The sequence below is a fragment of the Numida meleagris genome, chromosome 2 (genome assembly GCF_002078875.1).
Source record: "Numida meleagris isolate 19003 breed g44 Domestic line chromosome 2, NumMel1.0, whole genome shotgun sequence".
Classification (NCBI taxonomy): domain Eukaryota; kingdom Metazoa; phylum Chordata; class Aves; order Galliformes; family Numididae; genus Numida; species Numida meleagris.
Genome location: NC_034410.1, coordinates 55601629 through 55628717, shown reverse-complemented (window position 1 = coordinate 55628717; position 27089 = coordinate 55601629). Strand labels below are relative to the sequence as shown.

At 40.1% G+C, this 27089-nt stretch overlaps 1 protein-coding gene across 17 annotated transcripts in view; it reads right to left on the bottom strand.

Moving 5' to 3' along the window:
• Nucleotides 1–27089, bottom strand: part of KIAA0319 (KIAA0319 ortholog) — a 64978-nt gene that overhangs the window by 15161 nt on the left and 22728 nt on the right. For 10 of the 17 annotated variants that reach the window (XR_002434775.1, XR_002434776.1, XM_021385533.1 and 7 more), the window contains 16 exons: nt 22531–22714; nt 20262–20366; nt 19517–19614; nt 19038–19125; nt 18463–18555; nt 17057–17189; nt 14992–15220; nt 13041–13164; nt 10828–10960; nt 9783–9931; nt 8702–8853; nt 7895–8033; nt 6013–6172; nt 4426–4568; nt 3047–3169; nt 500–590 (listed from right to left, as the gene is read on the bottom strand). Coding sequence is in view for 14 of the 17 variants with exons in the window: in XM_021385533.1 (XP_021241208.1) it covers nt 500–590; nt 3047–3169; nt 4426–4568; nt 6013–6172; nt 7895–8033; nt 8702–8853; nt 9783–9931; nt 10828–10960; nt 13041–13164; nt 14992–15220; nt 17057–17189; nt 18463–18555; nt 19038–19125; nt 19517–19614; nt 20262–20366; nt 22531–22714 (2144 nt within the window). In the remaining 3 variants the exon portion in view is untranslated. Of the gene's footprint in view, nt 1–499; nt 591–3046; nt 3170–4425; nt 4569–5962; nt 6173–7878; nt 8034–8701; nt 8854–9782; nt 9932–10827; nt 10961–13040; nt 13165–14991; nt 15221–15834; nt 17030–17056; nt 17190–18462; nt 18556–19037; nt 19126–19516; nt 19615–20261; nt 20367–22530; nt 22715–26453; nt 26557–27089 lie in introns of those variants that run through there. The other 7 variants (XM_021385534.1, XM_021385535.1, XM_021385537.1 and 4 more) reach the window with 6 other exon arrangements.

Here is a 27089-nt window from a genome sequence, read left to right as displayed (position 1 = left end):
GCAGCAAAGAGTCTGCGAGACAGATTCTTGGAGAACTCCTTGCTTGCCAACCAGATACAGCAGTCATGTCTACTTTTCCTGTCAAAGACAGGATGAGAGTAGCTCCATTTGTACATCCTATCTCAGTGACCTTCAGGATGTGCCTTTTTTTTTTTTTTTCTTAGCATGGAGTAGCTGGAGGACTCAGTGTGACAAGACCATGAAAATCCATGGTACACACTCAGTATTTTGACATAAATAAACTCTTAATTTGAAGGATATTCCAGAACTGGCCTTTTGTTATTCAAAATACAGAATAATACACAGAGCCACAGGTAGATATTCTTCTTTTTTTTTTTTCCCCAAAAAAGGAAAGCACATATATACAGAAAGTACCAGAAGAAGCTCCTCAATTGTTTGTAAGGAGTTGAGTGGTTTAGTGCTAAGGACTGGACTACAATATGGCAGCTGTGTGCAGTTGTTGCTTATACCCCACCAAAAAGAAACTCAAATCAAGTACCTTTTACAGCAGCAGATGCAGAACCAGGCAAGCCCTATCATGACCACAATCATAATAAAAGCAGATAGAGTTACATAGAGTATACTCCAGTCTGAAAAAAAGAAACATAACAGAGCTTTGTAAAGTAATAAGTGCAGGAGAATATCTAATACCTTTCTATTAATCTCTATTAATCCTGGGCAATGGGAGGTGCTAACAGGAGTACATGAGAAATTAGTACTTTTCTATAATCTCAGAATAACATATTCTTAAAGTTCCAAACTGAAAATGCTCATTTTCAAAACCTTTCTCCCACCCCTATCCCTTTTACTATCACAAAATAGCCAAAATTCACATAGGAGCTGAAAGTCAAGAGGGTCATGTAACCATCTCAGTCCTCATTCTCTAATTCAAACAAGCATAGATGTAACCTGTGTCTAGCATTTTAGCAATACTTTAAGAGAACAACTGATTAGTGACAGATCCTTCTACTTGCACATTTAGATTTTTAAATCCAGGGAGACTTAAGAGAGATTTAGAAAGATGTGAAATAATGAGAAATTCCCACATGCATACATTCACTGTTTCAGTGTTATTACACTCCAGAACACAGAGCACTAAGGCCGGGCTGCAGGAGGGCCCAATCTCAGGTTTAAAACATACTGTCCCCTTTCGATTGGTCAATTACCAACCACTACTCACTGCCAGATACTTTGCCCACAGTTACCTTACGGCTTGTAGCAAATGCCATGTGCTTCCTATCAATTTCTACAGAATTACTTTTTGGGTTGACATTTAAGCACCACTTCTCCCAAGCTCAAGACTAGTGCATCCCTAAAAGTAAGAAATCAGGCAAAAGTTGCAGGAGACCTCCATGGATGAGCAAGGAACTCATGGAAAAAGAAAGTTTATGAAACTTAGAAAAAGGGCCTGGCCACTTGGGAGGAATACAGGAACACTGTCAGGGCCTGCAGAGATGTAATGAGGAAGGCTAAGGCCTTCAAGGTCAAGGACAACAAGAAAGGTTTTTTCAAGTGTGTCAACAATGAAAGGCTGAGAAATCTGGAACTTTTCAGCTTGGAGAAGAAGGTTGAGAAGGGATCTCATTGCTATTTAAAATATCTAAAGTGCAGGAGTCAAATGGATTGGGCCACACTCTTTTCAGTTGTGTGCAGTGACAGAACAAGAGACAACAGGCAAAAACTGCAAAACAGGAAGTTCCATACAAATATAAGGAAGAACTTCTTTACTGTGAAGGTGACAGAACACTAGAACAGTTGCCAAGAGTGGAGTCTCCTTCTTTAGAGATATCCAGAATCCACCTGGACACTTTTCTGAGCAGCCTACTCCAGGGAACCTGCCTTAGAACTGTATGGGAAGTTAAGGCACAGCTTGAACCAGTGACTGAGCACCTAGTAAAGAGCCGTGGCCAGCCCTAGAATCACAGGTGCAGGCAATTCATCTGTATGACTGGAAGGGGTGGACCCTTGGTCCACGCCTCAATAGCCTCATTTAAGGGCTGGCAGCAAAGAGGGAATAATCTCTCTACTTGGGAGACTGCTTTCTTTGGGAAGTTTTCCAGTGAGCCCTTATCTTCAGAGGGGCGTAAACTATTCCATTCTTAATATCAGATTGTAACTAATACCTTTCTCAGGTTATCTGAAAACTGGTCAGAAGCCACTACATACATCTATTCCATACCATACAAGCAGGGAGGTTAGACTTGATGATCCCCAGAGGTCCCTTCCAATCCCCAAGATTCTGTGATACTTGAAGGCTAGTGCGTTACTCAACAAAATGTCTTTAAGTCTTCAGAGCACTGAAAGTTCAGCTTTTCTTAAACTTATGTAGAATACCTATTTAGTTAAATTAAAACTGTTACCTACTTTAAATAGAAGGTTCCTATGTAATATTAAATTGGCTTAGTTGATTTGTTGGATGTGCCATGGAATATAGACATGTTTAAAATGATGAAACTAGATTGTATTTCCCAGGTACAACAAGTAAAGTGGAAAAAAGAAACAGTGTAATTAATCAGCTTAAGAAGTTAAAGATTTACAGATGACTATATTGCTTAGTCCAGAACACCAGTGTTTGCTTTCCTTAGGTCAGGTCATACTTTGGTATGGAAGCACCAAACAATCACTTAGAACACGTAAGTTGTTGCTTTCTTTTTCAGCTTTGCAAAAATCTGATGGATCCACCTAAGAGCTTTGCAATACACACAGTATCAAACAAACCTGCCAGGTAGCCTCAAATTGATTCAAATTCTCTCCCCAGCAGTTAAAATTCTTACACTTTCCTCTCAGTGATACTTTTAAAATTCATGTTTCTAAAATATTTTAAATATTTAAAATAAGGACTACTTTTTATAAGTCTTTATTATTTCACAACACAAGTCAAATAATTTAAAGATATTTATTTCCTTAGAAGAATACTGGCAGGCTGGACAATAGAGACTGTTCCAACATTCTCCCAGCATCTACCTCCTATTCTGTTAGCAAATAATAACAGTCTCACAAAAAGAAAACTGGTTATTAGAATATATCCTGTAGCACTGAAACTCACCACAGTTACTCTCGCCATCACTTAGATAACGATTAAATAAGTTTTCCATCCACAGCTGGTAGCAAATACAGCGCTTTGTTATAGGGTCACAATGTCCATGTCCAGAGCATTTTAAAAGACATGCTAAGAACAATAACAAATGTAAGTTAGCTGTGTAAATAGACAACTTGTTACACAATCTCTTACTGTGAGATCATCTGATTTACTGTGTAAATCATCTAATTCATAACATTCTGGTACTATCTCCCTTGTCTTTGATGTCATGTATTAAATAGGCGTATGTTTCAGCAGGCTCTGAAGAGAAGGGTGAGAATATCTTATGTGTACAATACTGAAATTGTATGCAAGTTGAGAACAGATTATTCCAACCACAAGTAATGATGAGCTGAAGTTGTAGAGTTCAGACCTCCTCCTTTATTTATGACGTATCTCTAAGAACCTCTAAGGTACCTGAGATCTCAGGAATACTAATATTACCAAGTATTGTAAGACAAGCATCACACCACTAAAGTGCATTTCAGTATTTCATAATTGAATTGCAGGATTGCAGGACAGAACACTTACATATCACAGGCTTACAGCAGAATCTGTTGCTAGACCAACACATCTTAGACCAACACATCTTATTAGAATAAAGTTATTCCTCTTAAACTTATAGTGGCAGATTTGCTATGTGCAGAAAAACGTGAAGCAATATTTTCAAGGGATACCTATGCATACTGGTAATCCAAGTGTAGCTACAACAAAACAATAGTCCTTTTCAACAGGTGAACAAAATCAGAATTTACTACAGAACTTATGACTATTTTTAGTGCTACAGCTGCTTACTCTGTTTGCATTTGGATTCTTATCTCCTGATTTTTCAATGACTGAGTAAGTCATATCTGTAATATGAGTGTCATAAAGGGCTCATGTTACTAGCACAGTTTAATGTCAGGCTAGGTTTTGAAGTTCAAGCAAAAGTTTGCTCTGAAACCCCCTGGGGCCCACTTATGATGCAAATATAATCTCCTTAGAAGACAATGTGAACACAGTGATGACCTGACCATTTTGCCTGCTACAGACAGATAAAATCTGCATTATAAGCCTATTACTGAACACTAAAAGCCTTGAAGAGACATGGAACATTCCATAGTACGGTTATAGTAAGCTTTGCTCATCTTCCAACAAAAGATGATATGAGTGAATCTTTCTCATTTCCCAGGTCTTCCTGATCTATGTCAGATAAGGCTCTACCTATAACAGGAGGCAAAAGCATATATTTTAAAAGAACACAAGTTACTGGCACCAGTTTAACACATATGAGCATGCATTTTAAGTATTATCCTCAATGTCGTATTTCAGAAAGAAAAATCCCAGACACCAGATGGTAAACATACCAGCTGTGTCAACTCGCAGGACTTTAAAAAGCAGAAAGTCAGCCTTCTCTTTCAGAAGCTGCACATGCAAAGTTCGAGACACATCTGATGCCTTGATCACCTTGGAAGGATGCCCATTCTGGACGTAGAACACAACTGCAGTGCTGTAGAGAGAACAGTATAGATTAGTCTAAGATTACTTTTGTCAGGTATTCAGTTGACAGCCTTTGGTTTTGCTTGTTTCTGGAAAGCAAATATCACTGCTGATACAGATTAGGGAACTGTCTACATATCAGCCAACTCTATCCAAATATCATGGCAACTATATCTTATTCTAAGCCAGAAGCACTAGTAAGTTCTTCAGTTTCTTCACAGAGGAACAGTGAGAAAAGAAAGGTCTTCCTGATGCTCACTATAAGAGAAGAATGTACTCAATGTCTGCTTTCACTCCACTTGTCTAGAACCTATCACAAAGCACCCTGAAGCAGTTAGAGAAAATCTAGAAAATTCAAGCAGTGTTGGTAGTATTGATCTCATCCAGCATCATGTGCTTCAGGGAACATCTTTAGTCGAAAAGTAGTAGTTGGAAGCTGCATGTCTTCAGCACAGAATCAATAAGGTTGGAAAAGAAAACTCAAGTTCACTTAGTCCAACCATCAATCCATCACAATCATGCCTGCTAATCTGGACATAGTATGGTCATGTCATTCAGTGCCACATCTACCTTCCCTTGAAAACCTCCAGACATGGTGACTTCCGATACTTTCCTGGGCATCCTGTTCTGATACCTCACGATTCTTTCTAAAAGAAATGTTTCCTAATATCCAACCTGAACTTTAAGGTGTTACAGCCATAGATAATATATCTTCTTTTCCTTTTTAAGAGGTTCCTGGAGAGATGAATAGATACTAAAATAGATTTTAAATCACCAAGCAGTTAACAAGAAGTAATTTAAAGTAAGATGTTAACAGGTTTTTAACAATCATGCTGCATATATGGCCACTTCCACCCCTCTACTCCGAATAGAGAAGATATCTACTTTGGAGTAGGATACTACATGTAGAATACTACAAAATCTGCTGCCTTCTCTGTGAAAAAAGGATTTTTGTTATCAGTTGCCTGGGGAAATGTATATAAAGTTCTTAAAAGTATCAGAAGCTTAGAGAGGAAAAAAGGGGGGAACAAAGTAAGTGTCATCAGATACAACTGGAAACTTATTTTGAAATACAGTACTTGCTTCACTGTGAGAAGGTCTGTCCATCTTATTCCAGCCAGCATTTGGGAAAAGTAATAACCCCACATGGAACAGAGACACTTAAATTTCTGCATGAACGTTCTTTGAAGGAATAAAAGAGAATTAAGGAAACAAAAAGAGATAATCTGTGCAGAGTTTTTTTTTTTAATAAAATATTTAAAAAACAAGCTCTTGGAGAGCTCACTTCACTGACTGTCTACCACAGTAGATGAAACTCACTTCTTAAAGTATATGCAGTAGAGAGCTGTAACATCTTTGATAACATTTTCTACATTATTTTGCAATTAACTGTGATCTGTGAAAGATTCGATGAAAATCATAAATCTTCCTGGCACAGCAGGGCATCTTTGTACCTTATATCTGAGAATGCTTGTATCTTCTGAACTTTGATATCTGAATCCAAGACATTCAGCAATACAGCTAGTTGCCTCACCAGGGTGTCCTTCTGCTGTTCACTCAGCTGTCCCACCCCAACTTGCAGAATCAGCTCCACCAGACCACTCTTTTTGGGATCTAACAGAAGAACATGGTATGCTATCAGAGCCTGGCAAATATTTCAGTATTGAATGAAGACAACATGTGGTATTACAATTACTTATCAATACTGTATTTTTCTGCATAAGGCCAACATCACTTATAACCCACCCCTTTTGTGTTCCTACAGAAGTACTTAGCCTACTTTTTCACATTACCTCTGAAATAAATCTGGTAGGTCCTAAGATAACAACCGATCTTTTATCTGTTCAGGAAAAAACACTTCAGTGTGTATTTCAGCATTACCACATCTCAGTGCAGAATAACAACTTCGGTTTCCCTAAATGCCGCCATGTGAAGGTCTGAGGTGTTAGGTGATCTACTACTGGCTACCAATGAGGAAAAGGGATGCAAAGATAGACTCACAGGGTCGTATCCAAGACTTCATGAATGAGCCTAAATGAGGATAATTAGATTTATAAATACCATAAATATTTCTCTTCAAACATGAGCGAGTTGTTAAACAATACTTGCACTTCTAGAGTGTTTTGCAAACAAAACAAGCTTCACAGACATGCAGTGACAATCTTGAGCCAATTATTGTGTGACTGCATTCAACATTAAAGTGAGAAAGAAATAAAATCATTGCCCAGGAACCAGACAAACATGAAATCTGACAGACTTATGGCCTCACACTAATTTCCTGAAAACCCAACTCACTGTTTCCATCACATAACCATCTAACCTGCATTTGAAAACAAGACTATGCGTGAACAATATCAGACCATGAAAAGCCAATTTAAAACATTCTGAAAGTCTCAGGGGTTTGTTTTTGTCCTTCAGAGTTAGAGAAGGAAAAAAACAATACAAACTCACTATTGCAGCATTTGTGCCTAAACTAAACACAGTTCACATCTTGCTATTGGCCAAACTGATCAATAATCAGAAAAAATAAACAAAAAATAACATATGACAGAAGAGCAAAAAGTAGCTAAATGAAAACAAAGTGTTGTCGTTTAACCTGGCAGGTGGCTCAGCACCACACAGTTGTTTGCTCACTCCCCCCCTTCCCAGTGGGATGGGGGAGAGAAGAAAAAAAAAAAACAAAGTAGAATTTGTGCGTTGAGATAAAACTATTTACTAAGATAGAGAAAAAGAAAAGGAAAATAGTCATAACCATATATATATAAAAATGTATATAACAACTCATGCACAAGCAATTGCTCACCACCACCCTCTGAGCAGCGGAAGACAGTGAGATGCACTCCCACCCCCTACAATACTTCTGCTTGATGTCATACGGTATGGAATATCCACCTTTGGTCACTTTAAGTCAGCTGTCCTTATTCTGTTCCCCCCCCCAACTCCTTGGGCTGTGTGCTGTGGACGGCCTTGGCTTAGCAGGCAACTATAAACATCAGTGTGTTATCAAAATTATTTTTCTCGTAGAACTAAAACATAACATCATAGCAGACACTCCGAAGAAAACAATTCCGTCTCAGCTGAAACTAAGATACTAAGATGTGTAATTGTCATAGATTTATCTATCAAGTACAGCAATGCTGCAATTGGTGGGAAAGAAGAACTCTGACATGTCTTGTTCAACACACTCAATGCCAATTGAGAGAAGTGCAATAAGATGGTAGAAGAGAGACTTATTTGCGTTTTAAACTGACAGAATCTTAGCAACACTGGAAGAATCGAAAAGGAGAACAAAGATGAGGTATTCACAACGTATCGATGACCTTTTAATTGTCATACCAGGCCGCACTTCAACAGTAGCAGAGTCAATATCTGAATCTCCTTTGGCATCTGTCACTTTCAAGTGAAAAATATAGATTCCTTCCACCAGATTAGTTAGCTGCAATACTGCTTCATGGTCTGAGCCATGGATCACATCCTGTAAAAACAGGTACCAGGATGGTTACACCCTCAGATAAAATTTCAGATATGAATATCAACTCAGGTATCTGATATGACAGTGTGAGTTCTTGCTTTGGCTTTTAGGACAAATGTGACCAATCCACAGTTCATAGCAGAATAATGCAAACTTGGAAGCGAGAGTTAATAAGGATCTCTGCACACAGTATGGATTCTTTTCATTAAGACAAAACACAAAAAACACCTCACATAAAACAGCTGACATTCTCAAGTCCCCATCTACCTGAAAATCTGAGAGACAGGTTACATTATTATTTCTCGATTTTACTCTAGTATTAGTTCTGCTTTCTTATATATTATTTCCTCTCCTTGAAGTTTATGGATTTCCAACTGACATTTCTGCCAGCTATAACTTAAATCTCTCCAGTCCTCCTCATATACTTATGTGAATTGCTTCTACAAGCTTTGCTATCGTTTTACCTTCTCCTCTCCCAGTTCTTACCAATTTGCACTACTAAAAATGACACGAGCTATTTGAACCAAAGCGTTAGAGAGCTGAGGAGATAAATCAGACACAGACAGCATCCTTCATCGCATCTCATGAGTCATACCTGCTTGCCCTTCTGCTGTGAAGCAACATATGTAAGAACTGAATTTGAGTCCAGTTAAAACCTTCAAAAAACTTACCCCAGCTGCTGGGCTTTGACCATCCCGAATCCACAAATATGACACAATCCCCTGGTCATCAGCAGATCTTGAGCCATCCAAGGTAACAGAGTTATTGGGAAGCACCAGAACATGCTTCCCCCCAGCATGCGCCCGGGGTGGACTGTTGTTTTCTAGCCATAAAAGTAGTGGAGGAGAAGAATTTGCTTTCAAATCATGCAAGATATGACATACCATTGCCAATAAACTCACACTTCAGTTCTCTGCCCTGATGATTACAGGCACTAACAAGAGAATCTTGTGTCAAAGGGAGAGGAAAAGGACGAGTGGGTATACAGAATTTGGCTCTGGAATTGCAATAATCTGACAAAAGCAGATCTGCACCCTGAGTAGAATACTGATAAGAAATATCATCCAAAAACATATTTTAAAGCACTGTGGGGTACTCTATTCATAGTCCCACAGTAACTTATGCATCTGATCACCTCAGTCAAGTGAAAAAGTTTTCTACCTGCCTTAGAAACACAGCCCAGCATGAGAGCACTCTGCTGGGCTCTTACCTCCTTGAGAAACCATTGCTCTTCACTCATACTAGAAGCTTGTGTGAAGTCTTACTTTTTCAGATCTGCATTTAAGCAAAGCGTATCCAATGGTAACTACAGTTCCTGAATGCTTTTTGCTCACTGCTAGCAGTGAAATTATAGCATGAACTGTGAGTATGGCCAAAATCACCAGAGAAGCACGAAAACATTTTCTTTCCAGAAGCCAGACATTGCTGACTTCTGTGTAGAACATAACTGATTGGATAGAATTCCAGAAAGCTGTGATGATAAATGAAATGCATCACTGGTCTGTTTATTAGTTGGAGAGGGGGAGAGAGAGGGTGGGGTGAGGGGCAGAGAGAGAAGAAAACATAGGAAGTGATTTTAGCAGTTACTTGCAATACTCCTTTATTACAAAATAGCAGTTATTCTTCTTGAATCCCTTGAAAGATAACAACAAATACATTATCTATTCCTGTTCTGAGTTCCTTTATGTTGCCAGTAACTGAATTAACGGGCAAGTTGCCTACTACATCCTAAGCAGCAGCAACTAGGCTTACCTTCCTTCACAGTAATAGACAGCATACATGCATTGCTTAACCCCTGCTGGTCTTTTACTGTCAGTCTGAAGCGATAGGTGCCAACCTGAAGACCAGTCACAGTTGCTATTGCTTTGTCACCATTTTCCATCTGCACGTAGCTTGGCCCGCTGAAACAAAACATCTCATAAAAATAATTTGTCAAAGCCAGACAAATTTTTCTCAAGGCAGTGTCACTCATACCATTTGTTGTTATGGATATTGGGGTTTTACCACTCCTACAAGCACTGATAATAAAGAAATTATGACAATGAGTTTAGATCAGAGAGTTCATAATTCCACCTTTTTCAAGACATTCAAACACTCAAGCAACACATATACCATTAGCAGAAGTGCAGAAAATGCACCCCAGTTCAGCTTCCTTGCTGCACTATTCTGTGGGAGCACATGCAAATGCTGTTTGTCTAAGAGACACTTACAACACACACTGGGTGCCATTAAATTTCTTCCTGCACTGTGGATAGGACAGCTGCACAAACTAATACCTTTGTTCTTTTATTAAGGATCAATTAGCTTTGTATTTGAGCATACAATTACAAGCTTCTCTATAGCATTTTTAATCACTATTCAAGAGTGCTTTAGTCATTTACTAATGAAAGCTCAAGCTAAATGGATTGTGATTTTCCTTTGTTATCCAACAAACAGAAGAGACTGTGAAAGCACTGACAGGAAAAATTACACATTACAGGAGAGTACCCAAGCCTGTTGCCCTCCTTAATGGAAGATAAGAGAGTTTCTGTAATTTCCTCATAAAATAACTTTGTGACTCTAGATTTCAAGATGACACAGTATAAAACATAAGCAGGCCAAGGTGAATTTAAAATTCTTATTTCTCATCCTATTACCACCTAAGAAGGAAAACCTTCAAAGCAGTTTTCAAAAACTGCATCACCCAACAGAATCAATTAAGAAGCTCTGGAACTCAAGTAATTTCAGTTTTTTTCTCTCCCTCTTTTTTTTCTCTAAACCATAGATCAGTAATACATCCCTTTAGATACCTAATTACCTGATATTTTCCCAATGATAGAAGACAATGCCTTGGTCATCTTGGCTTCTGCTTCCATCCAGCGTAGTACTTTCTACTGGGAATGTCAATTCCTTGTCAGGGCCAGCCACTGCTACTGGAGGGCTATTATTTTCTGTAAAAATAAGATTTAGCATATCACATTTGCTGGATAGTCACTAGCAAAGACTGTCAATCAGCAAGCAGATTTCACACAAAATATAAAATTAGAAGCCTGCCATGTGGCTCGAAAACATGAACCAGAGAATCAGAGAACCACACATTAGTTGAAGTTGGAAGGCATCTCTGGGTCCATCTGATCCAACCCCTGCTCAAGCAGGGAAACCCAGAGCAGTTGTCCAGGCTCATGTTCAGGAGGTTTTCGAAGATCTCCAAGGAGGAGACTCCACAGCCTGTTTGGACAACCTGTGCCAGTGCTCCATCACCCACACAGCACACAAGTGCTTCCAGGTGTTCAGAGGGAACCTCCTGTGTTCCCGTTTACGCCCACTGTCCTGGCACTGGATGCCACTGAAGAGTATGGCTCCATCTTCTTTGCAACCTCCCTTTGGGTATATATGCCATTAAGATCCCCTTTTGCTCTCCCCTCATCTATCAGGTTGCTGATTTGATTATAGAAGCTTATCTGGTTGTTCAGGCCTTACTTCCTCTAGGTGAACCCAAGCTGACTGCCTTGATGATTTACTTGTCCTTCCCGTGCCTTGAAATGGTTTCTAGGATTAGTTGTTCCACCACCTTCCTAGGGATCAAATATAACATGCACAAACTAGTAAAAAGTACTTGGTAGGAGAGACCAGCTCTGCAACATGTCAGATTCCACAACAAGTTCTTCCCTTTCTCAGTCACATCTGAAGGCACAGTCACACTCCTTGAACTCTGTAGTCTGCTCAGTACATTGTATAAAAGTGTTTTACAAAAAGAGCAGTGTGGTACTGATCTGGCTCCATCACTGTGACTCTTTGAAAACCACCCACACAACTATGGTAAAGAAGATACTGGCCCAGGTTTCCCACTGCTCAAGGTCAGTGCAATACCACTAAGCTAGTCTCAATTTTGAGCCTTTGAGGATTTGGTGAAAAGATACTTATTATTCTGTTTCCAGATTTTGTTGTTGTGGCATGGTAAACGACCAACACTACTATTCTCCTGTATATCCATTTCCACTTTAACCTGAATTCAGCAATAGTTCCTTCCCACTTCAACACAGTCACCTATCTAAAATGTACCACCACATGCTGTACTTGCAATTCACTTTCCTGGTTTCAGCAGTAAATGGCCATTGCGAGGTTTCCCTAAAAAGAGTCATCTACATTTAAGAGGAAATTCTTTACTCAGAGGTGTGATGAGGCACTGGAAGAGGTTGCTCAGAGAAGCTGTGGATGCCCCACTTCTGGAGGTGTTCAAGGCCAGGCTGAATGGGGCTCTGGTCTAGTGGGAAGCGTCCTGACCCATGGCAGGGGGGTTGGAACTAGGTGATCTTTAAGGACCCTTCCAAACCAAAGCACTCTATGATTCTGCAAGTAGTTGTAGAAAGAGCAGAATGAGGGAGCCATAACATTGCTCTATAGTGCAATATGAGACCTTCAGATGGGCAGAAAAGTCCGCTTCAGATGTAGAACCTGCAATATGCAAACATATTACCAAAAAATAGGAAAGAAAATACTTTGTAGGCCTGGTGCATTTAGGTCTACTCATCATTCAGCTCCCAAATCTAATCAATCATGTGAAAGAAGCAGCTTTTGAAACTCTCTGCTTGATATTTTTTCTTCTAGAAAAATAATTCTAATGAGAATTCAGATCACACCAGGATTCTTGAAGAAGAACTGCAAAACAGTAAAAAATTGAGCAAATCACTGTTTGACGTGGTGAACAGCTTAGCAGGGTATTAAACTGAAAGCTACATTTTAGTTTTTAAAAGTACACTCAAATAAGTCTGTACATAGTGCCTTATACAATCAGGCCAGTGGGAGCCTTCAGGATCACCGCCTGGATTTTCTGGAATTCTGCACTTGTTTTTTCTGTTTGCTTTGACAGAAAAAAAAAGAGGTGAAAGAGTCCTTGATGCGAGAATACCAGATGTTCAGACTGCCACCTGAGTGGTGCAGTGGGGAGATGAGATATTTGATGACGGTGCTAAGGCATTCAGGCTGGTCTACCCTGAGGGACCCAGATGTGCCTGCAGTAAGTCAACTTACCAGGCTGTACTATCAGAGTGACTTCAGCTGTGGACTGCTGCTTTGCTGAATCTGTGACTGTGAGTTGAAAGGTATAATCTCCTTCCTGCATTGCAGACAGCTGGAGGTATGGAGTCCGTACTCCCTACATGGCAGGGGGAGAGAGAGATGAGAAAAGAAGTAAGTATTCATGGCATACAAAATGTCTTAAGAGAGCAGATGTGGAAGAAAAGTAAAATATATTTTAATTCAAAATAAATACATTATTTGAGCAAAAGTACCTTGCAGACTTAAAATTTGATGCACAGATGTCATATATTCAGTACTGCAACTGCCTATCAATCCAGAGATTTATCAACAGCAAATCTTAATTTCTTAATTTTTAGTATAATTGCTGCATTATTTCTGAACAACAGTAATTGTTAGACACATGGGACAGTAACAATGACATTGTTTAATGCAGTATTTATTTTTGCATTTAACTATTTTTATAAATAAGTCATTAAAAACAAAAACATACTTGACTCCAGCCAGGTAGGCTTCTGGAAAAAAAAAAAAGTTAAACAAGACAACTCTGTGTATATACTTCCAGCAGTATTAGTTGACGCATATATAAAAGCTCACAAAAAGGTTAGGCCAAACTATATGCCCTTTTGCTAACAAAATGACCATTTATGTATCTCATGAAGAATCATCCTTTCCATCTTCATCCATCAGAATTACAACTGTCATAGTTATCCAGGGAAGTCTAATGTGAACTAAAAGATATCATACATGATTATCTGACCATCAGAGCTACTTGCTACTTTGCACTCTAACTACGGATGCCATGTAATACACCTAAAACCAGCAAGTTCAGACTTAAAGACATGACAAGGATTACTACCCCTCGAAATAAATTAAGAAACTGTAAAATGCTCTCACATCGCCATCACTAAATACCCGTAGATATCTCAAGCAGTCATTCTCTTCTTTCAGTAAAGTTGCTTTGAGCTATACCTGCTCTCAAAAGCTACAATCTCAGGTTTCAAGAATGCTTTTGAAAAATTGTTTTGGTTTTTTTTTTCAGTAAATGAACAGAAATAAGTTATTAAGACCTTTCATAGTTTTGTGATTACCTCTACAGTACGTGCAGTACTTTTGTGATTACCTCTACAGTACGTCAACAATATAACTTCTTTTCTAAAATGATCTATACAAAGTGGTCTCTTATCACTTTGGAAGAAGGCCTAAAGCATTTGCCTTTTTAACACAGCAGAGCTCACATCTCTCATAAAAATGGCTTCTGGAGTTCAGCTGGAATCATTATATTAATTACTTTCATCACCTAAACAGCTACAAGAACCTGCAACTTAGTAAGCACAAGACAACTGAAATTGTATTTGCACTGCCTTGAGTTCTCAGATTTAAAAAACAAAAGACAAAAGATAAAATAAATACGTAGCCATAAAAAATAAGAGTAAAATCAATTAGCATTCATAGGAAACCCATGTTTTATTAAAGTTAAAAAAAAAAACACAAGTGAGAGCAGCAAGACATTGACAAAAACCTTGTGATCTTTCACTCAGAACATTAAGATCTTGTTTGAGCCCCAGAGTTTCCAGGAAGATAAACTGTTTAACAAAAATTTGGGCAAGTCTCACCTTCTCTCAAAAACAGTTTGCACCATGTCTAGCCTCTCAGAAGATGCAAATCTGTGGAGCAAGCTCCGGGGTCCAAGATCAGGCAAAGTGAACCGAGATTTTTCCAAACCACCAGAAAACAAATAATAGCAAGGAACAGAAATGGCCATAAGGAATGAAAAAAAATTACAAATAGTAATAGAGTCTAAAAAGCTGAATACAACAGAGAAGAACAACCGCACTCTGCATATTTAAATGCTTCTGAAAAATTACTTTTGTATGTTTCTCTTCATATTAAAGGCAAAGATGAAAAAAACTTTCTAATACTATGCAAGGAGAAATAGACATACCTGCATTGCTACAACCTTGTCTTTGCTTCTGGGACTGAGTGACCACTCATAGCTGACAATTTCATGGTCATCACTGCTCTGGTTTCCATTCAACGTGATGAAGTTCTGGGGCAAAGTGACTGCCTGATTAGGTCCTGCATTTGCAATAGGTGGGTAATCCACTGGTTTGTTGACACTCAGAGACGCAATTGTGGAGTTGGCTGCTCCATCTGAATCAATCACAGTGAGTCTACAATAGGAAAAAGCAATACTGGAAATTTGTTAGGTCAGACTGCTGCCAAGTCAGAAGCCAAAGACTCCCATTTTGCTGGCACTCAAAGAGAACAAAATCACTACCTAAAACAGAGCCTCTGATTTAAATTTTATGAACCCCTGCTGCAGAAAGACACAGCCTTCAGCTAAGGCAGGAAAGAAATTCAGAAGACTATTTTCAATCACAGCTTGCAACCTGTTTAAAATATATATATATATATATATATTCTGGATCCCAGATTAAACCTCTTCCATGCAGTCAATGGCAACTCCATCAACTCGTAGAGTTTTTGCTGTAAATTCTTTAACGATGTACTCAGTAAAAAACAGTGACTTCATTCATCTGCTATAGTGGAACAATCCCTGCACCCAAAACTACTGTACATATTCAGAAGCTCTGCCTTATCACAGCACAGTAACACCTCATAACTTCTTATCTCTTAAACAAACTGCTACTAATATTAATGGAGCTTATTATCAGCTCTGATTTTGTAAGGAAATCTCAAGTCACAAAACTAAACATAACACGGGGTTTAAACAATCATTATTCCTTTCAGAAACACAATGGCAAATTATCTAAAAATGCGACACCTGAAAGTGATGACAGACTGTTCTCCACTGTGTGGGAACTTGGTACATCTTCAATTCGCCTCTTTTGTGACTACTGCATACAGCTGAAAACATGGAAGGGAGTCACTCTTGAAGTCTTCCCCAAGCAAGAACAATAATGCTAGCTGATCCTGTCATAAGCAACTTTTGCAGTGGATGCATAACCAAGTGTGTTAGGAGTAACTTCCAGGTAATTTCCTGTGAGCTTCAACAGGCTGCTCCATTATTCAAGTACCTCAGCCTTTCCCAAAGGCACATGGAAATAGCGGTTTCTTAATTCCCTTGTGTTCAGAGCAGACTTAAAAGCAGTGTATGTAAGTGAGCTCTGTTCTTTCTAACAGAGGAAAAGAAAATAATAATCTTACTTGCATTTCTGCCATTGTACTATATGGAACAATTCCTGTAAAGAACAGAGAATTGAAGCTGAAGCAATTTTTGGTGAAGCTTATGCAAAAGACCACGTTTAATGTGTGCCATACACTGGTCATCAACAGGCTTCAACATTCTGCTGATGTCACACTGATACATGATGTACTAACCTGCAGGCTGTTACCCACCGGCAGCCAAGAGTGGTTCAGTGAAAAGTGAACAAGTATAGCACTAGGCTTTTTAAATTAAAGTACAGAAAATGATCTCTGATTTTAATTAAAGCACCCAGAACCATAAACATTGCTTTTGTTGTTCGTACAAAATTCATCACCAGCAAGGATTAATTGGAAGAAAACAGCAGCAAAGCAAAGGCCTTTAGGAAGAAAAGAATTACTCTCCTAAACTCAGCACACCAGAGAACCTTGCAAAGATCAGACTGCTAGTACTGTTCTGTCTGTCACCACTATTCAGGGGACGACTTTCACATCCTGAATTTAGTCTCATCTCAGGACACTGGCCAACTTCTAAGCCGAAAAAAAATAAACATATTCTCTTACAGTTATTACTGCAGGAAGTGGGAGGTTAATTTCTGATACCTTGATTTGCATAGGTTTGTGCTCCAAAGCATCATTACACCAGTGTCACAAAATCATTGCAAGCACCTCTTAATGTAACTGGTCCCCATGTTCCTTCATTATGCAAAATGAAGGCAAAGAGCATACAAAAGAAAAATGAAGTTCTTTGAGGAGGTATGCATGAGCACGAAAAACCAAACATCTAGCAGACATCACAGAAATGCCTGAAACCCAAAATGAAATCATGCATGCAGGTGTACCTGAAAGTATAATTTCCAAGAACAAGGTTAGACAAGTGCAAGACAGGTGTGTCAGCAGATGCCTTCTGCTCCTGCAAAGGACCTTTAATTTCCTCCCAGTGGTAACTCACAATCTTCGTATCATCTGTACTTTCTACACGAATTAAAGAAAAATGTATCAGTACCTTGTGTAACATCAGCCTGTATGAATACTAAAGTCTCTCACGCACTGATCCCTAACTGTTTTTTTACAGCTCATGTACCATAGCTACTGAACCAGATGATGAGGTACATTTTGAACGCTTTACCTTAAAGAAACAAAGGTAAAGTCAATCTCAGTCAGCCTCTCTGCACATGAATCACAGAATTACAGAATGGCTTGGGTTACCTCAAAGGTCACCTAGTTCCAAAACCTTGCCATAGGTAGGGTTGACAACTGCTAGGTCAAGCACTAGATCAGTTTGCTCAGGGCTCCATCCAGCCTGGCCTTGAACATCTCTAGGGATAGGGCATCCACAACCTCTCTGGGCAGCCTGTCCAGCACCTCACCATTCTCTCAGTAAAAAACTTCCCTCCAACACCTAATCTACATCTCCCTTTCTTTAGTTTAAAGCCATCCCCCTTGTCCTGTCACTACCTACCTGTGTATAAAAATCATTTCCTTTCTGTTTATAATCTCCCTTTAAATACTGGAAGGCTGCAATGAAGTCTCCCTACAGCCTTCTCTTCTCCAGTTCAAAAAAAGCTCCCTTAGCCTGTCTTCATAGGAGAAGTGCTGCAGCCCTCTGATCATCTTCATGGCTCACTCTGGATTCAGTCCACAAGCTTTACAACTTTCCTGCGTTGAGGGCCCCAGACCTGGATGCAGTAATCCAGATGGGGCATTCTACAATTTGTTGTACATTCTACAGTCTGTTTGTTCTTAGTAAATATAAAAAGAAACCTTTGCTTAACTTTAAAACAAACTCAGAGGAGCAGTAATCAAAATGACATGTAATCTCCTGTCATGGACCCAGACTGGCACAGGGGCTTGCAATGGGGACTCCAGGCAGGGCAGAAAGAACTTCTAAGGTCACACACTACCTCAGTTCCCAAGTGGAAGGCTGGATTTTACCACTATTGTCTTGATGTGCTGATTGTATTTTCATAAATACATAAAATCAAGCAATCATGTCTTCTGTAACTAAGAACATCAGAAACTAAAAATCTTTCAAGTGCAGCTCACTCTAGAATGAATATCATTCAATCTTATACATCTAATTAACTTTTCCTTTTTTAAAACCATTTATAACTGCTCTCAATTTCCCAACATGAATAATGATTCAGGGAACTTCTGTGTGTTGAAAGAAAAGAAAGAATTCCACTTGCTATTGATAAACAGTGTTTTAACTGTGTATTAAAAATATAGGGTGTAAGCAAGTACATACGACTGCCATCAATGAAGGTAGAAGTTGTAGGCAAAGAAACTTCTTGTACTTTGGGTGAAGCAACAGCAACAGGTGGCTGGTTAACTCTGATTGCTGTGAGAAAGACAGGATTGAAAAAAAATTGTGAGGGCCTGGGCAAAGATAATCTGGTAACTCTACAGATCAATAGACCTCAGTAATCTAAATCTAAAAATGACAGCTCTGCAGCATCTGCTATCTAAAGAATGGAAAGGGTACTGAGAGCGGCAGTCTTCTGCTGCAGCCCCTTCCATCTGGTGTAACTCAGGGAAGACCTGTGCAGTGTAACTTGCAGCTACAGCCAGTTGAGCACCTAATCCCTGATCCTTGTTGTAGTGGAAAAGGGGACCACAGAAGGTGTCATGATACTACCTCAGGCCTTGTACAGGCTAGGCAAGATCCTTAGCTGCACTTCTTTAAAATGCTTTAAAGACAGAAAGACATGACATCTCTGCATGACTGGACTTCTAGATGTCCTTGCAAGACAGACTGTTACATAAGCATGTTGTACTACCACTTGTGTTGAAGAAATTAATTATTTTAGCTAACTGATTTACCTGGTTTGACAGTGACATTTACAAAACCTTCGCCAAAGGCATTTTCACCAGAAACTGTCACTTTGAAGGCGTAAAGTCCCACCGACAACTGAGACATACACAGAACAAATCCAGTTACATGGTGAAATATACAGATGCAATATGCATACAATTTGCGAATCACGTTGTAAACATAGAAAAATCTGGATATTTGAAACCTAGAGTTCCTTTCAGAAATCCATACATAAAAAGCACTGGTTACTGTTCAGAGGTAAGGAACACAAAGCAAACATTTACGAATTTTTACTTTATCTTAGAAAATTATGAGGGCACTCTGAAGAAGACATTTCTGAAGGTCTAAGAAAGAGTTGGTGATACATGCAAGTGAAGAAAACTCACAATAATTTGAATTCCTCAAATAAAGGCACCCTTCATCATAGGTTAAATTCCTGTGAAAGAACTGAGCAAACTAAATAAGCCTGAGCTTACAGTTCACTTACATGAGAGAGCTTCAGTGTCCGGGTGTACCTGCGCTCCATTTCACCACCATAGTCAGCAGGGTGACTAATTAATCTCCATTCATAGTTGTAGGATGTTTCTTAGTGCAATAACACAATAAAAGAATAATCAGCTTTCCCTTCTACAAAAGCCCAGGAAACAAAGAAATCAAGTTCAATAACAGTCAGATAAAATGCTACAGCAGGAAATCATGAGTGCAACTGTTCGAGCCAGCAAAATGAAGTGATACAAATACATGTTAAGCTTCCATAGTATGCTGTAACTTGCTAAAATAGCAACAAATTAAGTCTTGACAAATAACTTTAAAAACCAGCTTCACATGAAGTGAATGCATTTTACATGGCTACCTGTGAAATATGTTTTCTTCACTGCTGTAGCTCAGAACCTGGTGGTTTTAAGGTCAATGTGTTCAGAATCTACTTTGTCCCCTCTCTGCTTAACAGCAAGATGCTATAACCAGGGCAACATAATCTTCAGGTAGAAATCACAGGCTTTCTGTTGAATCATTTGGCTAATGAATTCAGATTCTGAAAATACATCCCTTTCAAAATGTGTGAAATTCGAAGAAGGAAATGCTCTCTGCAGTTGGATTCACAAAAAAAAGTAGAAGGAAGAGATAAGAAAGACATCTTCTCCCTAAGCACAGATGATCACATAACTCAGGACTCATCTGCAATTACAGGTTGGTAGTGAGCATGTCCTGTACGGCAAGGCCATTCAACTCACCTGCTGGTGGTGGTGGGACAACAAAGGCATTTAGTTCAACCTCATTTTTGGGTAGCAGCACTTGTACGTTATCTCCAGCAGATACAGTAAGTTCTTTTACTGTATCTAAGACAGAATGAGAACATTATGTTTTAAAAAATAGGATGGGTATATATTTAGTATCTTCAAGTATTATTTGTAACAGATTAAGCAAAATTTGACAAATAGGCAAAGATAATTAAAAAAAAGTTTTCCCAATACATAATCAAATAATAATTATAATCATGACTATGGCTCCTTCACTTTTTACTGAACTATTCTAGATAACTGTTCTTCCCTGAATATGAATTAACATTTCACCTACTTCTATTTTAGACAGATGAGTTCTGATTTTTTCCAGTATATCACAGTTAACCTTGCTCTGCATGAAGAATTTCACATTTTTTCTTAATTCGCTGAAATTACAGGAGTTCAAAAATACACAAAGAGTACAAAAAAGAGCCATAAGAATCAGAAGAAACATGGTGAAACTTCATTAAATTAACTAATGTAGTCTATCCTAAAATTAATGCCTCTTTTCCATCAGCAAGCACTACTTCTATATTTGTTTTGCATTAGTGTAGGCATACCTAAATGCCCAGCTCACTGTGTCACTTTCAAAAATTCTGCTAGTGGAGCAGGGTTATCTCATAGCTAAACTGCACATTCAACTTTTCTGCTATCCAGAAACAGTTTTTACCTGTGAAAATCTTTCCCAAAAATGCTGAAGTCCACAAACCCACTCCTCAACAGAAACATACCAAAGCACAGCTTCACGCAAGGTTCTCACAGATTTGTTTTTCAAAGTTTTAAAATCTGTTCCTGAATACTGGGAGTCCACAGAACAAAAGTTCTCCAAAGGCAACACTCAATACTATCTAAGCATCCAATTTAAACTCTTAGCAGATGAGCAAGGGACTACTCAGCAGTGGCAGATGACAGGTCTAAACAGGGATGAAGCAAAGATGCCATGATGACACTTTCTGTCACTGCTTCTTAAATTTAAGGCTCTAGAATTGCTTATAGTAGCTGACCTAGCCATCAGCAGAGTGGAGGTTTGTGCTTCTAAAATCTTTTAACCTCCATGAGATGAGAATAAAATGGCTAGATGATGGTGATGACCGAAGGAGGACGAGAAACTGTGTCCTATACTGAAATGGTAAGGCTGAGCACAAACTTGAGGCAACCCTTGCACAAACCAGTACTTACAGTGAGATTCATCACAACCTTCCCTTCAGCTGCTTCTTCCAAGCACCTTTTTTGAATCCTCTTCAGCCTCCTTCTCAGGAGGAGCTGCCCAGTCAACATTAAACGGTAATGATAATTCATTGCTTTGGAGAAGAACCCTCTTGCAGCTCATCTCCTTCCATTACCTCCTACTGTTATCTGGCTAGCAGATCTACAACCTGCTAGCCAGGTCCTGGCAGAAGGTGCCAGGAGTGTCCCAAATCAGACCCGATCTACCAGGAAGCAAAGGGCTTAGCTCTACATATCCCTCAGAAGTGCAGAAGAACACACATCTGTGCTCTGATTCTTCTCCTTCTCACCCTTTGTCAGGATACGCAGTAAAGTGGGAAACTCAGCAAAAGGAAGGAGATACACTAACATACACAAAGAATTTAACACAATTACAAACAGCAGAGCAGTTAAACATATCTTTTTCAAAATAAGAACTTTTTGCTCTGCAGCTGGAAGTCTTATAAGCCTTCTTACAGCTGTGAAGTCATAAAAAAACATTTTTTGATGCAGTGGCCATGTTCTCCCCTGAAAAGGGCTGAGCTTCCTCAAGTCCCATCTGTGTTCCTGTGTGATACCTGACAGCTATACATGGTGGGAACCCTACTGAATAGTTTCTGAGAAGGAACAGTATTCTGAAGACACACAAAAACAACAGTATGGCTAGAAGAGACTGCTGTGAAACTCCAGAAAGTCTTAGGTATTTCTCACCAGTATAAAAATTAACCCATTAAGAAAATGCTCTTTATCCCTGCTTTTTGTTTAGCTCTATTTGCTTGAGTTATAATTTCCCGTTCATGTTATGCTTGGTCAGTTTTGCTTCAGAAGTAACCAGCTAAAGGGGATGGAGTTTCCAGCGTAACTGCAGGACTACATACTTACGGTGGGATGAGGCTGCATTTGGACAGAGTTCGTAACAAAGAAAAGGACACAAGCCTGACAGTAGTAAAGCCCTCTCTGCCTTCCATCCAACCTGCAGGTATCCCTCAGATCTCCAGCTATGTTGAAACATTACCTGCTTTGGCAGCAGTAGCAGGAGGCATAAATTGCTGCATGGGTTCAGATGGCACAGTATTACTGGGAAGCAGCATGATTCCATGTTCAGTCACATTCTCTGGGGCCACTGTAGGAGTCTGGGCTTTGTCTGACACATCTGGGGAGAATTCCAGTTTGTCTGATGGAGGGGAATAAGGAGAAACCTGAAAAATGGATTATAGGGAAACAATGTCATAAATGAGTCATTTTTCACCTTTGCAGATTTACGGGTATGCTGTTCTTGAAAGAGCATGTTGGGTTCACCTACTAATTTATGTAGTCAGGAGGTTTTATTCATATAGAATATCTATCAAAGAAGGAGAGTTTTTTTCCATCAGTTTTTATAAGAAACGCTAACCTTTTTCCAAGTTTCAGATGCAGAAAAGGACAGGTTATTCATTCATTTTTTTTTTCTTTCCTCATTTCTAATAAAATGCCCTAAATCCCCCTACTTCAGTCAACAAGCAGTAGTGTTCTTCTCACCCTCCACCCTTGTAAGTGATCCAGAACTGCAGTGAAGGATACAGCAAGTTATGCAGGAATAACCAAGCACTGCATTAGCTTTGCCTGCCAACTCTCCCTTCTCTCAGGCCCCACCACCTTCCAAAGACACGGTCTGAATGGGACAGTATATTTTCCTTACCTTCTCCCAACAAGACTTATTTCTGACCTTATATCTAGAGGAAAACATCTTCCCTATTACGGCTACTGTGCAGGGCACACTAAGGTAGCAAATACTGTTATCATTTGTACCTAATCCACTGCCGAAGCGTCGGATTAAGTAGGTTGGTAAAATGCACACTCATACCACAGAACGGCTGAGGTAGGAAAGGACTTCTGGAGATCATCTATTCCACCCCCACTGCTCAAAGCAGAGGAAACCAAAATATGCTGCTCAGGACTGTGTCCAGTCAGGTTCTGAATAATTCCAAGGACAGAGAACATATAACCTCTCCAAACAACCCAGTCTGATGTTTGACCATCTTCACTGTAAAACACAGTTTTTAAAATGTTTCAGTATAATGCCTTGTACTTCAGTTTGTGTCCACTTCCTCTTGCCCTGTCACCAGATCCACTGAAAAGAATTTAGCTCCATCTTCTTCAATCCTCTCTTCAATTCCTCACATCCACTCGTAAGACCCCCTTGCGCCCTCTTAGCTTGTCCTCATATGTCAGATGTTCTCCACCCTCACCCTGCAGTCTGTTACCTCCCTAAATGATCAGAGCAGTTCCCTTGCTCATGTAGGAACAGTGCATGGTGGTCCTCAGCTCTGGCTTAAACAAGGACAGAAAGAAAAGACCCCTGTGTAGATGGGACAGGGACAGCTGTGTCAAGGACTACAATCTCCCTTCTGCAAGCTAACCCGAGACCCTTGGCAGAAATCTCTTCCTGGACAACATTACCACACAAAAGGAGAGTCCCAAGCCCCTCCTGCCTCATACCTTGATGAAAAGCCTCTCCCTCAGACAAGTTGTCTTTTTGTATTCACTCCATCCTATATCTTCCAAAGACATTTTGCTTACCACACTTTGGCAAGGAGTTCCTTTGCCTTCCGAACTCAGCAGAAATCTAGTTTTCTGACATTCCTTCCTCCTCCTGTGACCCTGTGCCAGGCTATCATCTGAGCAGCAACTATCCTGGCTTCTCAGTACAAACAGGGACAGTCACACCTTCCCTGGGACACACTCTTCTACAATAGCACCAAGCATCTTTTCAGCCACCAAGCCCAGGCAAGACGTTGCAGTCAAAAAGGTACTCTGTGGCACTGCCACTTCTGAGGCAGCATCACAGTCAAATATATATCTTAAGACTGAGAACATCAATAGCCAGCAGAAAACTGGAGCAGAGGCAATATCAAAAATTGATCCCTCAAGCAGAAAATATTACTGAGAGAGATGGTGGAGCAGACGTAGAGGGCAAAATTAAACCAAATTCCGATTTGAAAAATGAAAGGAAAAGGAAAGAGAAAGACGCTTTCCAGGACTGTGTGAGGGAGGCAGTTCTGTCGGTACTGTTTGTTTTTGTGTGTGTGTGTGTGGCTTTTTTTTGGTTTGTTTTTACCCACCTGTACAGACAAAACTCCTTGTTACAAAACAAACACAAACCATGGACATCCTTGCCCTTCAGTTCTTGAAATCTGATCTGAACACAAGCCACCCAAGTATTTGATCAGAAAATAAGAATCACAGAATGGCTTGGGTTGGAAGATACCTCAAGGATCACAGAACCATAGAATTGCTCAGGTTGGAAAAGACCTTCAAGATCATCAAGTCCAACCGCAACCTAACCATACTACTCTAACTCATACAACCTACCACTAAATCATGTCCCCGAGCACCACATCCAAACGGTTTTTAAACACATTCAGGGAAGGTGACTCAACCACCTCCCTGGGGAGCCTGTTCCAGTGCTTAACAACCCTTTCTGTAAAGAAGTTTTTCCTGATATCCAACCTCAACCTCCCCTGGAGCAGCTTGAGGCCATTTCCTCTTGTCCTGTCACCACTGAGAAGAGACCAGCCCCGCTCTCACTGCAATCACCTTTCAGGTATTTAAGAGAGCAATAAGGCCTCAGCCTCCTCTTCCCCAGACTAAACAGCCCCAGTTCTTTTAGTCACTTTGCATAGGGCATATTCTCCAAGCCCTTCACCAACCTTGTTGCCCTTCTTTGGACCTGCTCCAGCACCTCCATGTCCTTTCTGTACTGAGGCACTCAAAACTGAACACAGTACTCGAGGTGGGGCCTCACCAATGTCGAGTACAGGGGCAGGATGACTTCCCTAGTCCTGCTCACCACACCATTCCTGATGCAAGCCAGGATACCACTGGCCTTCTTGGCCCCCTGGGCACACTGCTGGCTCATATCCAGCCGACTGTCCATCAGCACACCGAGGTCCCTTTCCGTCAGGCAGCTTTCCAGCCACTTCTCCCCAAGCCTGTAGGGTTGCCTGGGGTTGTTGTGACCAAAGTGCAGGACCTGACACTAGGCCCTGTGGAAACTCATACAGTTTACCCTGGCCCCTCAATCCAGTCTATTCAGGTCCCTCTGTAGAGCCTTTCATGAAGTTCCAATCCCTCTGCCACAGGCAGGGCCACCAACCTCCAGATGTGGTACTAGACTGGGTTGCCCAGGGCCCCATCCAGCCTGGTCTTGAACGCCTCCAGGGACGAGGCATCCACAACCTCTCTGGGCAGCCTGTTCCAGCACCTCACGACTCTCTCTGTGAAGAACTTCCCCTTGACATCCAATTTAAACCTTCCTTCCTTGAGCTTAAAACCATTCCCCCTTGTCCTATCACTGTCTAACCTTGTAAAAAGTTGATTCCCCTCCTTTTCATAATCCCCTTTTAAATACTGGAAGGCTGCAATGAGGTCTCCTTGCAGCTTTCTCTTCTCCAGGCTGAACAAGCCCAGCCATCTAGATATTGAGGTTGCTCTTGTCCTCCACGAAGATGAGAGGCTGTGATTATGAGGCTCCTTCCAGTTGTCTGAGAGGCCTCATCTACTACTTCCTGACAGCCAGGCACTTTGGAGCAGATATGCTAGTCCTGACACATATGCTCTTGACTAGCTCACTGCCATCCCTGGGCAGAGCTCCTTAAACCTCTCCCTAGCACCTGCCAAAAGGGTGCACTGTCCTCCCTGATCATGAGCCAGCTGGAGCAAATACCAAAACAAACCTCTGATCAACAACAGTTGGCAAGGCTCATAAGAAACTGCTAGAGGTCCCAGACTCTGCTAGCTGTCATTTACTGGCTGCAGCAGGTACTGCTGAGTTCTCACGCATTCCCAGAAGCCCTCAACAAAAATATCACGAGTTCTCAGAATAGTGAGAAGAAATCACAGCAGAGCCCAGAAAGTACTGCAACTCTAGGCTGTGATGGTATCTCAGCTAGACTGTACCTCAAGTCTCAAGAAACTTGCAGTTTTCCACAGAGATACTTCTGCCATTTCAGTCATTCCCTCCAAGAATCTCAGTTGTCTTCTTCACATATCTTTTTCTTCCCTACACCAATAGCAAAAAAAATTGTCATTTCTACAGCAAAAGAAAGGCACCTGTTGGTTACAAAACCTGGTGGAATTAAGGGAAATCCAGATAACACTGCTTAATTTCCTCTGAGGAATGACAAACAAGGTAGATGCTGACTTTACAGCCTATTTCAACTTTCACACTGATCCCATTCTGTTCTGAAGGAGCCAAAGGCCATTTAGAACTGATCAAAGCTGCTGTTGTAGACAGAGAGCAGGTGCATCTTCCTTAGATATCTATATTAGGTCTTTAGTACTTAACAGATTTTAACTTCGTTTTTTCTTATTACCAGACTCCAGAAAAGGATTCTGAGAACAGAAATTTATCCAGTTTATCCTACTGTCCATCGTGGTCCAAAAAAAAACAAAAAAAAAACCCACCACTGTCCCTTCTTATATACCTTGTTCCTCTCTCATGTTAGCATTATAAAAGCTATTTATTCAGCACTATTACATCTAAAACACCACTTTAGGTATTTACTAACATAAATCCTATAGAACACAATTTTA